The sequence below is a fragment of the Mustelus asterias genome, chromosome 3 (assembly GCF_964213995.1).
Source record: "Mustelus asterias chromosome 3, sMusAst1.hap1.1, whole genome shotgun sequence".
In the NCBI taxonomy this organism is placed as follows: domain Eukaryota; kingdom Metazoa; phylum Chordata; class Chondrichthyes; order Carcharhiniformes; family Triakidae; genus Mustelus; species Mustelus asterias.
The window spans coordinates 139,820,642-139,838,138 of NC_135803.1; the positions used below are offsets into that span (position 1 = coordinate 139,820,642).

At 42.8% G+C, this 17,497-nt stretch overlaps 1 protein-coding gene across 4 annotated transcripts in view; it reads right to left on the reverse strand.

The window, feature by feature from the left end:
- iars1 (isoleucyl-tRNA synthetase 1) overlaps window positions 1-17,497 on the reverse strand; it is a 212,938-nt gene that overhangs the window by 151,102 nt on the left and 44,339 nt on the right. For all 4 annotated transcript variants that reach the window (XM_078209748.1, XM_078209749.1, XM_078209750.1 and 1 more), the window contains exons 7-8: window positions 13,479-13,626; window positions 5,014-5,101 (exon numbers count right to left, since the gene is read on the reverse strand). In XM_078209748.1, the coding sequence (XP_078065874.1) occupies window positions 5,014-5,101; window positions 13,479-13,626 (236 nt within the window). The remainder of the gene's footprint in view (window positions 1-5,013; window positions 5,102-13,478; window positions 13,627-17,497) is intronic.

Here is a 17,497-nt window from a genome sequence, read left to right on the forward strand (position 1 = left end):
AGATACTAGTTAGACCATGCCTGCAATACTGTGAACTGTTTTGGTCCCCTTATCCAAGGAAAGATATATCACCATTGGAGGCAGTCCAAAGAAGGTTCACTAGGTGGATCCCAGATATGGAGCGATTTTCATGTGGACAGGTTGAGTAGGTTGGGCCTGTATGCATTGCAGCAGGAGAGGGGAGTTGAGGATTATCATATCAGGTCAGTCATGGGCAGCATGGTGGCACAGTGGTTAGCACTGCTGCCTCACATTGCCAGGGTCCTGGGTTCAATTCTGGTCTCGGGTCACTGTCTGCGTGAAGTTTGCATGTTCTCCCCATGCCTGTGTGGGTTTCCTCCAGGCGCTCCTGTTTCCTTCCACAGTCCAAAGATGTGCGGGTTAGGTTGATTGGCAATGCTAAATTGTCCCTTAATGTTAGGGAGATTAGCAGGATAAATGTGGGGTTACGGGGATTGGGCCTGGATGGGATTATTGTTGGTGCATCTCGTTGGGCCAAATGGCCCCCTTCTGCACTGTAGGGATTCTATAATCTCACTGAATGGTGGAGCAGATTCAATGGGCTGAAAAATCTACATTGCTCCTCTGTCTGATGGAGTCACATATAGATCAGATCACGATGTTAGATTTCCTTCCCTAAAGGACATTTATGAATTTTACAATAAACTCGTTCCATGGTGACCAATACTTATATTAGTTTTTAATTTCAGTTTTATTTAATTAACTTTTAAAATCCCTAACTGCTTTGGTGGGAATCGGGGCTCTGATTATTATCCCAAACTGCTGGAGTACTCATTAGGAAACATAATGATTTTATTTTATAAACAATAATGAGATAAATAATTGGTTAGTGTAATGTTTCTCCTTTACTCATGGAGTATTGATGGTAAGATCACCAAAAGAATTCCCTGCTCTTCTTCAGCGGGGTCATAAGTCTTTGACATCCATCTGAATAGCCAGAACAGGTATGCTTGGTTCAATCTCATCCAAAGGACAAAATCAGTAAAATTAGTTGTATCAGTTACAAACCAAGTGCAAGCAATGCAGTAGAATACTGGCCCAGAATATGAGGTTGTAACAACTGCAAACCAGTTAATTCTTGCCATCATTACTGCACAAAACTAACAGCAACTTCTGACATCTGTACTTAAAAGTTAAAATCCAGAAGCTGCCATTAACTGTACTCTCCACAGAGTGTGCTACTGCAACCTTTGCAGATGGAATCAACAGAGAACCAATAAATTGGCCTGGTCTTCAATTTTCTTTTACACAATATTATCACTGTAAAAACCATTGAAAATGTTAAACCTTGTTGAATGAGCTGTAACTGAGATTCAATGTCATAGTAAGTCATAATTAATGCAGAACAACCTCTCTGGCCCTGAAATCTAATTTTAGAAGTGTGGAGTCTCAGTCTCTCAAAAAATCCAAAAATCCTGTGATTTGAAGTAAAAAATAATTTCAAGTTTATGACATTTCAGTTTCAACCATAATACCATGTAAATGTCCTAATCTTTATTTCACTTCCTGTGCAATGTCCTTGAGTGCAATTGATAACTCCTGTTTTTTACTTCCTTTGCTGTCGTGAGAACTCCTCAATTTGACTGGTGGATCGGTTTGCCTGCAGATGGTGACAGTTTCAAATGCACACCACAACAGAGGGAACTTTACAGTCCATTACATTTTTGTGGATAGTTTTTCTTAAGTTCATCAGTTAGTGCAGTCCCTTCACCACTGACCACAACATGCAGGTCATAAACCTCTTTTTCAAAAGGTTTAAAAAGAGTTAAATACAACATATTTTTTGAATTACCTCATAAAAAGCAGGTGCTTGTAACACTCTGCCTATTATCTTTTATGATATCTCTTTCCTTTTTTACCCATATCTAAGCAAAATTTTGAATATAAACACACTTGAAAAAGACTGCCAATTCTTCGCTAATCGTGTGGCATTATAAATGGAAAATGCTATCCACAGCCTACCTTACTGGGAGAGAACTCCTGGTTATCATGAGGGAAAATATGGTTACATACCATCAGACCCCATAGCTATTTTCCCCCTACATATCAAGAAAACAGAAAAACAGATGGAATCTCAAATGCTCTCCTGAAACTGATGCCAGCTGCCCCAAGTGTTGTGAAAAACAAGGCCAGAGTGAAAAGCAATAGGATTTATTCATCAGATTGCATCCTTTCCGTTCAGTCTTCCTAGATAACCTCCTGATCTACTGTATTCTATGACTGGGTGAAAATGCACTCTAGCAAAGGTAAGCACATGAACCCATAGTCTGGTCTTGTTCTCCTGGAGTCTTCATTGCCTTTCAGATTCTCATGTTGAATGCTTTGCCCCGTGTCAGCAATGTCAATAAACAGAATTAGCAACCAAAGAGTAGGAAATGGAAAGAGGAAAACAGAAGATCACATGGAAAAGTTCGGAATAGACAGCACCACACTTAGGGCAGTGGAGCTAAAGGACTGGGATCATAAAGTTAAAGAGTCCTAGTCTTAGTGGGGCTGAATTAAGAGAACTTCTGCAACGTTGATGTCGTCAGCACCAAACAGCCACTTTGAGTGTGACTGTGATGTAGCTCCAGAAATAAGAAAAGGGTTGAGAAAACGGTGCGTGCGGTACTAAACAATGGCTGATTAAATTTATTCTAGGGAGCTGCACAAAGGATGAAAGAAAGAGCAACAGTATTACTCCACGAATAATGCCAAATAACTAATGATAAAATTGAAAGACATCCAGGCACTGAGCAAAATCAAAGCTCACCATGTCCTCCAAATACTTTAAAGCAGCTACCAATAAAGCAAACAATTAGAGGAAGAATGTACTTTTTATATTTTTGCAGCATGTGTCTTGCCATTTATAGCTCGTAAGAAAAAGACAGGCCCCATTTCAATTCCTTTCCAAGGGGTAAATTATCATAGAAATCATCATAGAAACCCTACTTGAAATATATTTGCTGCCAAAAATCACAGTAACAGAAGTTGAGATCATCAACAACGTTGAACCATTTCAAGGCACTACTCTGAAAGCAATGAGAGACACTGCTGATGATTGGTTGAATAGGAATTAATCCCTATTCATGTAGATGAATAAATTAGGCAAATTATATATTCCAGTATAATATGTATGCAGTCTCAACCCTTCAACCTAATAGAAGAAAGTGCTTTCAGGTTTTTAAAAAACTCCACAAGCATTATCTTGTTTATTTTAATTGAAATACAATGTCAGGTAGAGAATTTAAACCAAAATGTCCTCAGGAAATTTGGCATTCGAGGCGGGCTGCAATGAGAACAAAAACATGAACTGAGTTGAAGCTGTTTTGAGTGTTGCATAATGCATCACCCCAGACCCAACATGATTTGCATTTGCACAGAAAGGATGCTAAACATCACTCCCTCCTGCATGAAAATACAACACAAACAAAATACAACCCATCAACGTGTGAAAATAGGAAAAGGAGTTCATATAGCAACAAGACAAAGGGGCTTCATGCAGGGCTTGAAACGTTTCAGGGATGGTGCAAGTCAGAAACATGCAGGTAGTGATTCAACTCACCTGACAGAGTGAGAGTTTAAAAAAACACAAAGCTGCATTTGCTCATCAACACCCAATGGAGGCAACTACTGTTTAAAAAAAAATCTTTGAAGACAACACCATAAACCCAGCCAATTCTCTATCATACACAACACACATAATTCTCTATCATCTACCTTCGTCCCATGGACATCCTGGGGAGAATTATGGTGATAGCATTCGGTGCAATCTCCTGATCTAAAATTTGCTAGGGTTTCTGTGCTGGTTGGAAACTTCAGAAATAAACTGCAATAACATGCATGAAACCAGCTATAACTCCTCACTCAGGAAGGCATGAAATATCTTAACCTCTGAAAGGCCTGCCACTTTGAGTCTATCTTTAATGTTACATGTGTCTAAGAAAGGGAGGGAGCCAGTGTAAGCAACAATGCATGAAAGGTAAAGAAAATGCGGGTTTGAAAAATGAAAGCATGAATAAGAAAATTCAAAAACACAGAGATGTATTTTTAAAAAGTGAGATAACAAGACCAAAGAGAAAAAAACAAAACGAGGAAAAGAATAAAATTGCAGAGGGAGAGAATAACAGAGATTTTACAAAACAGAAGAAGAAACATACACAAGTGTGCAAAGAGCATATGAGCATGTCAGAAAGGGAACAATCAGATAAGGAAGGAAGTGAAAGAGAAAGAAAGTGCAAGGCACACAACAGAAAGGCAGAAATAAATCAGAGCATCATTTAAAATTACAGTAGAGGGAGACCACATCATGCGAATGCTAGCTCTTTCAACAAATAGTCATACTGGACTCACATCCCTACTTTCTGTTCTTAACCCACAAGTTTCTTATCCTCATTTACCTGCTCACCTTTTTAAAATTATGAAAATCAGCTTCCAACACCTTTTTAGGTAGAGCATTCCAGATCCCAACAACTAATTGAAAAAATTCTCCCTCTTGATCTTTTGCCAATGATTTTAATTGATGGCCTCTGGTTCTCAACTCACTCAGCATAGGATATCTTTCTACATCTACTCAATCAAAACCTCTATTATCTCACCTCTGCAGCTTTCTTGTTCCAAGGAGAACAATCATAACTTTTCCTTCCAACCTCCCTTTATAACTGAAGTCATTCAATCCTGGTAAACCTCCACTGTACCCTCTCTAAGGTCTTTACATAGAAACAGGGGCCCCTTGAGCCTGCTCTGCCATTCAATGAACCCCCTCTTTCCTGAATATTTTGCATGAGTGTATAAGAGCCAGAAACAAAATACAATTCACAGTGAACAAAACATAAACACAATAGGGATGAGAGTGGCAGCCAAACATTAAAGCTTTTCTACATTTGCACTGTTGTGCACAATTGATTGGTAAATAGTGGTTTCACAACGGATTACAGTTTTCTGTTTTATAGTAAAATACAGCTTAAACCGCAGTTAATTTCACAGATGATAACTGTGTCACCATGCACCAACCTGTCCAGAATAGTGTATTCACTGTCAGATTTAAATAGTGCTATCAGCCTGGCTTCCATCATTATATAGACGTTTCCAGTAGAGTTGTCTGCAAAGACATAAAAAATGGAATCAGTAAGAGTTTAGCCAGGCATTAGGTTATACATTGTAATTGAAGCTATTTAATTTTAAGACATATTTTAATAAGAATTGGAACTACAATCAGAATAAACATTTAGAGTTGATGTTTTACAGTAGAATGTCACAAAATCTGTCAGAAAAGCGTTTAAATGTCAATCTCACACAGATAGAAGCTATCTTTTGTAAGCATAACAAATCTAAGAGGCTGCAGATATATCAAGAACATAAATGTACTCGATGCAAAAACTTATTTTCAATTCAGAGGAGTGTATCATGATTTAAATTGCTACAAATTTGGGTTGTGTCGAGAATACTTATCATGAAATGTCCCAATCACAATTTTCTTTGCAAATACTTCCTCTGTTGCTTTGCTGCTGCTAAACTTTGATGTAAAAACGCATCAATAAGTAAGCCATTATAGCACAGCATGAACAGCACATAAATTGATTTTAAATGCCCAGAAGCTGTGTTGTTTTATGTTGGTAGGTAGGACAACACTCCAATGGAAATCCATAATCTGCAGGTGTTATTAGGGCCAATTACAGAAATCCTGATAAGAATGAAAAAGGGCCTTACATTTCAAATTGCCTCCAATTACAGCTTTCTGGGGGGGTCATGAAGTTCAGATTCTGGAGTCACTGAGCATAACTCTTTTAGTTCGTCAGGTGCTAGCGATAGCCAGATTACCAAAAATGATCAAAGTAACCATGGAATATCTTTGCACCATCTACACGATGCACTGCAGGAACTTATCAAACCTCTTTAGATAGCACCTTCTAAACCCACAACCACAACCATTTAGAAGCACACGAGCAGCAGATACCCGAGAACACCACCACCTGATTTCCCCTCCAAGCCACCCCGCATCCCGATTTGGAACTATATCGCCGTTCCTTCATTGTTGCTAGGTCAAAATCCTGGAACTCCCTCCCTAACAACACTGTGGGTGTATCCACACCGCATTAACTGCAGCAGTTCAAGAAGGCAGCTCATCACCATCTTCTGAAGCACACTTAGGGATGTGCTGGCCGAGCCAGCAACATCCACTTGCCAAGAATTATTTTTTTTTTTAAATTATCCCTCTGCTCACCTACCTACAGTGGTTCAAATTCAAATTTCTTCATGGCCTCATCCACCTCCTCGCCCTCAATTCCTTTCCCTCAATCACCATTGTCCTTTGTAGGGCAGTTTCAGTGCAGTCTCCATCACCTGTGCGTCCATCACAGAAACATGTTGGAGATTTAAACAAGGAGTTGGAGGAAAGGAGGTATGGATTTGAGAGCATGGAGATGACAATACTCCAGGAAGTGAGGAAAGCAAGTTGAAAATGAGCAGTAGCTTGCTAAAATACAGGAAGGCGAGGGTGAGTTTTTTTTTAAAAAAGGTGGGCTGTGAGGCTGTGGTTTCGAAAGGGGAGGGAGATATTTAAATTATCTAACGTAGAAGCTGGGAAAAGAAGTTGGATGATGTGCAGTTTAGTGAACTGGGGTCAATGAAGCAGAAAGTGAGACTTCATCAACAAGAAAAGCTTGAAGCAGGCATGAAAAGACATGAGAGAATCTACAGAAAGATGTGACATCAGGGAGAGGAAGCTTGAAAGGAGATGTGGCTCAGCGGTCAAGGGGAATGGAAACAGACGAGGCAGCTGAATGACTGGGTTCAATTTTGGTGACAAAGAAGTCCATGAGCTTCTGGTACGTTCGGGCGAGGGATTGGAGCAAGTGAACATTGTTTAAGGAGAAGGACAGTGGGAAAGAAGTCTGTACCCCTCAAATTAAAGGAATTGAAGATGGGGACACACCGGGGAAATATCCTTTCATGACTGCCCATTATGATATCATCTCTATAACATTGCTTCACAACTACCATGGTTCATCTGTTGCTAAAACCTTCATCCTTACTTTTGTTACCTCCGATTCAATTATCCTACCATGAACTCTGTTAACGTAATCTCATACCAAACTCTGTTGCCCATATCCTAACTCACACCAAGGGCGCAATTCTCCCAACCTGCCACGCTAATTTTCTAGTGCGGCGTGGTGGGAAAATCTCGCGTCTGAGCATGCGTGGGATTCGCGCACACGTTCCCACCGCGCACGCATCTCCCAGCACGGGATTTCCAGCGCCGTCTGATTCGTGCTGGAAACCGGCGGGAACACCAGTTAAGTACTTTACATCTTATTTTAATGTAATTAGCAGGCCCAGGACTGAATTCTCTGGGCCCACGAGCATCTCCCACCCCACCAGCAGTATTTCACTGCAGCGGAGTTCAGAACATCTCCCCATTTTCGGGGAGTTAGCGGCCTGACCCCGCTGGAGTGAAGGGGGGGGCAATCAGGGTTCTCCAGGGGGGGTCATGCCCCCTGGGCATGGGCACCCTGGCAGTGCCAGCCTGTCTCCCTCACACCATCCAAGGGGCAAAGTGCCCATTCCCAGGGGGCACCTTGGCACCATCCACCAGGCATCGGGCAGTGCCAAGGGAGTGGGAAAATCAGTGGGGGTGGAGGGTCCCGCTGCCACTCTACATGGGGATCGATGGGGACAGGCGGGAGGTCAGCAAATAGGGCAGGCGTCAGTGAATCATTTTTGGGAGTCACTGGAGATTGGGGCGTGCCGCGATCGGGCTAGCCAGCATTCGGGAGGTTGACAGTTCGGAGCCACTGTGCATGCACAGAGGCCCACTGGTTTCGGCGTTCTGGGTGGAATAGATGGTGGCCTCTGCATTGCACAGAGTGTAGGAGATTCTAGTGTGAACTCCCACTGAGAGAAACAGCATGAATTATCCAGTTTTCCCGCAAATTCAACACTTCGAACTTTTTTGGGAAAATTCCACCCCAAGTCCCTTTCATCCATACAAAAAACAGAAAATGCTAGAAAATTTCATCAATCTGCCCACTGACCTACAGAGGCTCATTGGCCACCAATGGCTTATTTTAAAATTCAAATTCCTCCGTGTTCTCACCTCGCCCCACCTCTGTAATCCTCTTTGGTTTTAAAGCCCTCAAAGATCTCTGCACCCCTCCAATTCAGGCCACCTGAGCATCTCTCATTTTTATCACTCATAAAATCCCTACAGTGTAGAAGTGGCCATTCGGCCCATTGAGTCTGCACCAACTCTCTGACAGAGTATCTTACCCAGGCCCACACCATGCCCTATCCCCGTAACCCCATGCATTTACCCCACTAATCCATCTAATCTACACATATTAAGGGGCAATTTAGCATGGCCAATCCACCAAACCTGCATATCTTTGGACTGTGGGAGGAAACCGGAGCACCCAGAGGAAAACCACACAGACACAGGGAGAAGGTCTAAACTCCATATAGTCACCCAAGGCTGAAATTGAACTTAGGTTCCTGAAGCTCTGAGGCAGCAGTGCTAGCCATTGTGCCACTCCATCACTGACTTGGGCTACCTAGACCCTAACCTCTGGAATTCTATCCATGAACCCCTTTGCCTCTCTCTTTCCTCCAAGGTGTTCCTTATAAACTACCTCTTTGACCAAGCACCTATTTGTTTGATATCATCCATGCAAAGTACCACGACCCTTTTAGCTATCTTAAAGGAGCTATATAAAGACACATTGTTTGTGTTGAATGACCAAGATAAAAGAGGGTACAGATTTTACAGGGAACAAAGGCAAAGATCACCAAGTGGTTGAGCATATCGACAGAAGCAGTACTACATTGAAATATAGGAATGGCTGAGCTGATAAAATACAACATTTCTGCGTCATAAAGTGTTCATTGTCTGATAAGGACTAAATGTAGGACATTGTTGCCATGGCAATGGAGGTGTTGAAGGACTCTGAAGGACAAATTCAGTCTGAGCTGATCGCAAACTCCTAAAGAAGTGATGCTACACAAAGCACTTCAGCTTTCTTTTCGAGCTCATCAATTACATTTATTTCTTTCCCCTCAAGGCATCAAATCCTTGCTCAAGTGTCCATTATTCATTTATGGCCCCTATCAACAAGTATTGGGAGGCTATTCAATTATGGAGGCATTACAAACGAACCCAATCCCAATCACATGCACAAAAAAAGTCCAACGGGATAATTCTGTCAAACTTCATCTCCCCAAATGCAACTAACTGCAAATGCACATCAGAGATTTTAACCAGACTCTTCGCTGGTCTGCCTTTAGCAGCTAAGGCATCAGCAAAGCCCTTATGGAAACTACCGAAACATCAACATATGGCAGGAGTTGGGGAATATGGAATTCAATTCACCCCCGTCAAATTACCAAACTCAAATCACTCCACTGTAAGGAGACAAAAGGAAATACTAAAGCTGGGTTTGCTTTATTTATGATGTGGAGATGCCGGCGTTGGACTGGGGTAAACAGAGTAAGAGTTTTAACAACACCAGGTTAAAGTTCAACAGGTTTATTTGTTAGCAAATGCCATTAGCTTTCGGAGCGCTGCTCCTTCATCAGATGGAGTGGATATCTGCTCGCAAATAAGGCACATAGAGACACAAAATCAAGTTACAGAATACTGACGGCTTAAACCGGGATCTTGGGCTCATGTCACACCATCGGCAGCCCTCACAGCCCGTCTGGACCCGCAGAATCTCACTGGCTGTCCTGTCTGGAGACCTCTGTCCTGTCTCCAGACAGGACAGCCAGTGAGATTCTGCAGGTCCAGATGGGCTGTGGGGGCTGCCGATGGTGTGACATGAGCCCAAGATCCTGGTTTAGGCCGTCAGTATTCTGTAACTTGCGTTTGTGTCTCTGTATATCTTATTTGCGAGCAGATATCCACTCCATCTGACGAAGGAGCAGCGCTCCGAAAGCTAATGGCATTTGCTATTGTTGGACTTTGACCTGGTGTTGTTAAAACTCTTACTTTGTCTTATTTACCCATGGTAGTTTATATTTAAAGACTTTAGCTGAGCTCCCAGAACAAATTTGGCAGTTTCAACAACGTGGTTCCATGCACCTTTCTGGTAAGGAATGTCCCAGAACACTGTTAGAAAAGGCATCTTTAAACTTTGGGCAGGCTACCTATGGAATGTCATTGTGACAAACCCACACAACAGTACCACATGGGAGCATCATTGCAACTTGACTTTTCTAATTTGGGAAAACATTGATTGTGAAAATCTTCTTTTAAAACAAAGATCTATGGGTTGCCAGAGCCATCAATCTCAGCTAAAAAGATTCAACAAAGTGAAAAAGGTACAGTACCAGCATGCATTTGTGCATACAACAGGTCTACTACTGGCTGGAGTCATACCTGGCACCAACAAACAATTGTTGGAAGCCAAATATAGCCCCAGGACATTGCTGCAGAATGGTGCCCTAGCCTAGCATCTCCATTTGCTTCATTAATGACTGGTACTCACTCTTAATTTCAGGGTTCAGTTCCATTCACAACTATTCAGATAAAGAAGAAGATGCAGCAAGATCTGGAGGTGCTTGGGCTAATAAAAAGTAACATACATGCCACACAAGCTCCAGGTAATCATCATTTCCAACAGAAGAGAACCTAACCACCTCCCTGTGACATTCAATGACATTATCATTGCTGTATTCCAACTCCCACCCCATCAACGCCTTGAGGGTCACCACTGACCAGAAACTGAACTGGACAAGTCATATAAATACAAGAGCAGGTCTGAGGCCAGGAATTCAGCAGTGATGAACTCAACTCTCAAATCCCAAGTCTATCCACAATCTGCAAAGCACAAGTCAGGAGTGTGATGGAATACTCTCTACTTGTCTGGGTGAGTTCAGCTCCAACAACATTAAAGAAACTCAACACCATCCAGGACAAAGCGGCAAGCATTTTTGGCACTCCATCCACAACTTTAAACATTCACACTCTTAGCGCACACTGGTAGCATTGTGTATCATCTACAAGACACACTGCACAATTTTCCAAAGCTCCTCCAACAGCATCTTCCAAATCTGCAATCTTCACTACCGACAAGATGAAGAACAGCAGATACATGGGTACACCATCACCTGCAAATTCCCCTCCAAAGAAACACCACCTTCCCTTAGAAATATATTGTCATTCCTTCACTATTGCCAGATTAAAATCCAGGAACTCTCTCCCAAACGGCATCCTGGGTGTGCCTACAACACAAGGCTTGCAGTGGTTCAAGAAGGCAACTCAAGGGCAATTACAGTTGGGCAATGAATACTGTCTTTATCAATGATGCCATAAAAAGACTTAAAAATCGAAAGCAAGACTAGCCATTTATATGCAATCCTAGAATTCCTACAGTACATCGAGCTGTACCGACCAAAATCCCACCCAGGCCCTATTCCCACAACCCCACACATTTACCATGATAATCCCCCTGACATAAGGGGCAATTTAGCATGGCCAATCAACCTAACCAGCACAGACATAGGGAGAAAGTGCAAACTCCATACAGACAGTGACCCAAGGCCGGGATTGAACCTGGGTCCTTGGTGCTGTGAGGCAGCACTGCTAACCACTGTGCCACCATGCCATCCATAATGCCAGGGCCTGTTTCTGAGCCCCAGCCCTGTTCCACATCTAAAAAAAATACTGATGAAAACCACAGCCATTTCCAAAAAGTGATTGGAATATATTTTTTTCAGCTGATCTCCTGCAACTACATTTTTCAAAACAGTAAGACAACTCAGCACAGTAAGAGAAAACCAACAAGTAGAAAAGAACTTTAGTAGAATACAGTAGTGCAGGAGGAGGCCATTCGGCTCATCGAGTCTGCACCAACTCTGACAGAGCGTCTTACCCCAGGCCCTCTCCAGCTCCATCCCCGTAACTCCCGTGCATTTACTATGGCTAATCCACCTAACTTACACATCTTGGGACACTAAGGGGCAATTTAGCATGGCCAATGCACCTAATTTGTACATCTTTGGATTGTGGGGAGAAGCCGGAGCACCCGGAGGAAATTCACGCAGACATGGGAAGAACGTGCAAATTCCGCACAGTCACCTGAGGCTGGAATCATATCCGGGTACTGTGAGGCAGTCGTGCTAACTACTGTGCCACCATACTGTAGAAACATCTCAGAATGGGTCCTTTATATTTTCGAACATTCTAAACTGTCACACGAGCTACCTTTATTCTAAACAACCAGGAAACAAATTATTCATACATAACAATCAATCTAGAAAGGTTCAGTCTTTCCAAATTTGCAGAGATAGACTGGACATCCTGAATCTGAACACGCTTATGACACAAAACAGTTGAATCTGCTCTAAATTTTAAAATATTTCTTTACCAATATAGGCAATATGGTAGAATGGTTCTTTACCTTTACAGTTTGGAATGTGGAATTTTACAGCAGAATCAGAGTCAGTGCACATATAAAGACCCAAAGACCCCATTCAATTAAGTAGGTCTCAATGATAAAAAGGAGGAAGAGAGGCACAAGACAGTGCAGTTCAGTGGACTGCATCTCAGTCTGGGAAGACTTCACAGTACCACAGAAAAAAAGGAAAAGTGCAAACTTTAGACAGCAAGATGGAGTGAGGACAGGATAATTCTGTCAACTGGACAGTGGCAGGTTATAACATAGGAATCCAGCCAGTAAGGCACAAACGGGGCGGGAGGGTGCTGTTAAGGCAGAGGCAGAAATTAAGGTTGGGGAAGGTAGAGAGAGGGGCTGTTCTGCATGGAAATCTGAGGTAAGACAGAGGGGAGCTGAGGAACAGCCTTTGAAAGTTAACAGCGGCAAACAGTGAGATGTGGAGCACAGGGATGTCAATCGCAATGTGTGGCATATAATCAAAGGTTAAAGGTGAAAAGAGCCAGTCGGGTTCAGAAAGGAGGTGTGACTAAAAAAGAACATGCAGTGACAATGTTTCCAGGCAGTGCCAGTCTCTCAATTTGTGGGAGACATTTATTCACGTCAAGAATTCCATTAATTTTTCTTCAAGGCAGTTTTGTCATTCGATCATCATTCTTAAAGATACAAAAAAAGCATCCTGCTGAATAGGATATTTGAAGTTGGTGATTTGACTGGTACAATAAGGGGGTTTGCTGAATAACACCACATCCCACTCAACTTCTACCAATCGAAAATGGGCTCAGAAGAAACCAACCAAGTCAGGAAATTTGTGATGGAATTCAGGAAGGAAACTATTTATATTTCAGGAACCGAGCATTTACTTCACTGTCTCGAAGACATCTTACAAACTGCTTTCCAAACCCTTTAATGCCTATGCATGCCATTCTTTACACCAGCATTGCCTCTGACTCACTGACAAGCAAATGCCATGGAAGAACTATTTATATTAATTAGGTTCCCAAGTAGAACGAAAAACTGGGAACATACTGTAAATTCCGGAGATTTCAAACCTCCTGGAATCTGGAATCAATCTGGAATAAGTTTTACCTTTGATTTTTACATATTGATATTCTGGGCTGACGCAAACAGCAAGGTTGCTAGGCAAGGTCCAAGGTGTTGTTGTCCAAGCAACCAAAGAAACACTTTCATCTTCCTCCAGCGGAAAAGTCACAATCACAGAAGGATCTTGAACATCCTACGAGCAATCAGACAAGACATAAAGCATAAAAGCGAATTACTGCGGATGCTGGAATCGGAAACAAAAACAGAAAATGCTCAGAAGTCTCAGCAAGTCTGACAGCATCTGTGGAGAGGAGAATAGAGTTAATGTTTTGGTCAAAACGTTAGCTCTATTATCTCTCCATAGATCTGTCAGACCTGCTGAGATTTTCCAGCATTCTCTGTTGAAGACATAAAGCACAATCTTTTCAAAAGATTGCAATTCGACATTACTGTTTGACTATTTCTTGATCATATAACTGGATACACTTACTAGGAAAGTTCAACTCTGAATTTCTAATTTAAAATGTTGTTTAAAATTGCCTTGCCCCAGGATTAATAAAGGAAACATGATTACTTGTTCCAAATGGTTAATGATATTCAAGTTGTTTCTGGCTAAAATGTTAAAGAAAAATGTCAAAAGACTAAATGAGTAATTTGATCTGATATTTGACTTAAGCAAAGTTAAACCAGCCCACATAGTTGAGAGGTGAAATCTATGAAATAATCTAATTAAACTGCAGATGTAGCTCGAAGGTGCACTGAACCGGAAGAGAAAATCAGAACAATTATTATAGCGCTCTATGGCTAGATAGAAAACTTGTAGTTTGCAACCACTCAACCCAACCATATATACCACTCTGAAATACCAGGATAACTCACTGAAAAATATTGCTTTTTTTCATTTCTGAATCGCAAGCTAATTTAATAACACCTAGATCTGGCATGCATAACTATACTTCCTCCAGTGTGCCAATGGGCAGACCTTAGGAATCCTGTATATTTGGTTAGCATATAGTTAGTGTATATTTATTCATTGAATCGTATAATGGTTTCAGCACAGGAGGCCATTCTGCCCTTTGTGAACCTGATGTGGAGATGCCGGTGTTGGACTGGGGTAAGCACAGTAAGAAGTCTCACAACACCAGGTTAAAGTCCAACAGGCTTATTTGGTAGCAAATACCATAAGCTTTCGGAGCTGAGCTGTGCTCCGAAAGCTTATGGTATTTGCTACCAAATAAACCTGTTGGACTTTAACCTGGTGTTGTGAGACTTCTTACTTTGTGAACCTGCCAGCTCTCTGCAAGAACAAAACAGCTGGCCTAACTGCCCTGCCCCTTCCCTGCAATCCTGAATTTTCATTCTCTATCAATGGTCTCCTGATCATGACCCTTCAGCCCAAGGAAGGTTTCTCACTATCTAATCTGACTGGGTCCCTTATGATTTTGAACACTTCTCGCAAATCTCCTCTCAATTTCCCTTCTCTAAGGCGATCAATCTCAGCTTCTCCAATCATCCCTGAAACCATTCCTTTAAATTTAGTCTGCACTCTCTCCAAAGCCTTCTCATCCTTCCTGAAGTGCTGTGCCGAGAAATGGACTGATATTCCAGTCAAGGCTGGGAGGATTTTATAAAGGTATATCACAACCAAATGCTTTTGCATACTTCTATTTATAAAGACTGTATTATGTATTAACCACTTTTTAAAATCTGCCATGCCACTGTCAATGATTTCTGCACATGTATCCCCCAAGCCTCTCTGTTCCTGCACTCCCTTAGAATTGCAACCTTCATTCCTTGCTCTTCCAAATGAAACATACCACTTCACATTTCTCTGCAAATTTCACCACTTTTTTATTTAATAGGATTTATTGTAAATTTGAATGTATAGGGAAAATCTATTCCACCGTTCCTTCACAAGTAAAAGTGATCAAAGTAAGTTTGCAACCACAAATTCAAACATTATTTGTGATAGACAGGAGCTATCAGCAGGTGGTCACACCGGGGCCACGGGAGGCAGACAAGTGGGTAACGTCCAGGAAGGGGAAAGCTCGGGTGATAGAGAGCACCCCGGTGGATGTGACCCTTCACAATAAGTGCTCCTGTCTGAGTACTGCTGTGGGGGACAGCCCACCTGGGGGAAGCAGCAGTGGCCGTGTCTCTGGAGCAGAGTCCGGCCCTGTAACTCAGAGGGCTAAGGAAAGGAGGAGGAAGGCAGTATTAATCGGGGACTTAACAGTAAGGGGGTCGGACAGGCATTTTTGCGGAGGCAGACGGGAGTCTCGGATGGTGGTCTGCCTCCCTGGTGCCGGGATCCGAGATGTCTCTGATCGCGTCCCAGAAATCCCAAGGTGGGAGGGAGAGGAGCCAGAGGTCGTGGTACATATTGGTACCGCTGACATAGGTAGGAAGAGGGAAGGGGTCATGAAAAGAGAATATAGGGACTTAGGCAGATAGTTGGGAAGGAGGAACGCAAAGGTAGTAATCTCAGGATTGCTGCCTGTGCCACTGGAAAGTGAGAGCAGGAACGGAGTGAGGTGAAGGATGAATGCATGGCTGAGGGACTGGAGCAGGGGACAGGGATTCAGGTTCCTGGATCATTGGGACCTCTTTAGGGGCAGGTGTGACCTGTACAAAAAAGACGGGTGGCACTTGAATCCCAGGGGGACCAATATCCTGGCAGGAAGGTTGGCTAAGGCTACTGGGGAGACTTTAAACTAGAAAGGTTGGGGGGGGGAGGGAATCGTGATGAGGTGACTGAGAGCGAGGAGGTTAGCCCGCAAATAGAGAAGGATTGTACACAGTGTAAGAGGGAGAATAGATTGGTGATGGAGAAGGGGAGAGCTCAGACCAAAGGTTTCAGATGTGTCTATTTTAACGCCAGGAGTGTAGTGAATAAAGTGGATGAGCTTAGAGTGTGGATCGATCCTTAGAAGTGTGATGTGGTGGCCATTACGGAGACTTGGGGACAGGGACAGGACTGGATACTTCAGATGCCGGGTATCAGATGTTTCAGGAAGGACAGAGAGGGAGGCAAAAGAGGAGGGGGGGGGGGGTGGCACTGCTGATCAGGGATAGTGTCACAGCTGTAGAGAAGGTGGAAGCCGTGGAGGGATTGTCTACGGAGTCTCTGTGGGTGGAAGTTCAGAGAGGGAAGGGGTCGATAACTTTACTGGGTGTTTTCTACAGGCCGCCCAATAGTAACAGGGATGTTGAGGAGCAGATAGGGAAACAGATCCTGGAGAGATGTAGTAATAACAGGGTTGTCTTGATGGGAGACTTTAATTTCCCAAACATCAATTGGAATATCCCTAGGGTAAGGGGTTTGGATGGGGAGGAGTTTGTTAGGTGTGTTCAGGAGGGTTTCCTGACACAGCATGTGGATAAACCTACAAGAGGAGAGCTGTACTCGATCTGGTACTGGCTAATGAGCCTGGAGAGGTGTCGGATCTCTCAGTGGGGGAGCATCTTGGGGATAGTGATCATAACTCTATCTCCTTTACTCTAGCATTGGAAAGAGATAGGATCAGGCAAGCTAGGAAAGTGTTTATCTGGAGTAAGGGGAAATATGAAACCATCAGGCAGGAGATTAGAGGCGTAAACTGGAAGGAGGTATCCTCGAGGAAAAGTACCGAAGTAAGGTGGCAGATTTTCAAGGAATGTTTGTCTGGAGTTCTGCATGACAACGTTCCGGTGAGACAGGGAGGTTTTGGTAGGTTACGGGAACCGTGGTGCGCGAAAGCTGCGCTGAACCTAGTCAAAAAGAAAAGGAAAGCGTACAAAAGGTTCAGCGAGCTAGGCGATGATAGGGATCTAGATGAGTATACGGCTTGTAGGAAGGGACTTAAGAAAGAAATTAGGAGAGCCAGAAGGGGTCACGAGAAGGCCTTGGCAGGTAAGATTAAGGAGAACCCTAAGGCGTTCTATAAATATGTGAAGAGTAAAAGGATGAGATGTGAAGAAATAGGACCTATAAAATGTGAAGGCGAAAAAGTCTGTACAGAACCGGAAGAAATAGCAGAGGTGCTTAATGAATATTTTACCTCTGTATTCACGGTGGAAAAAGA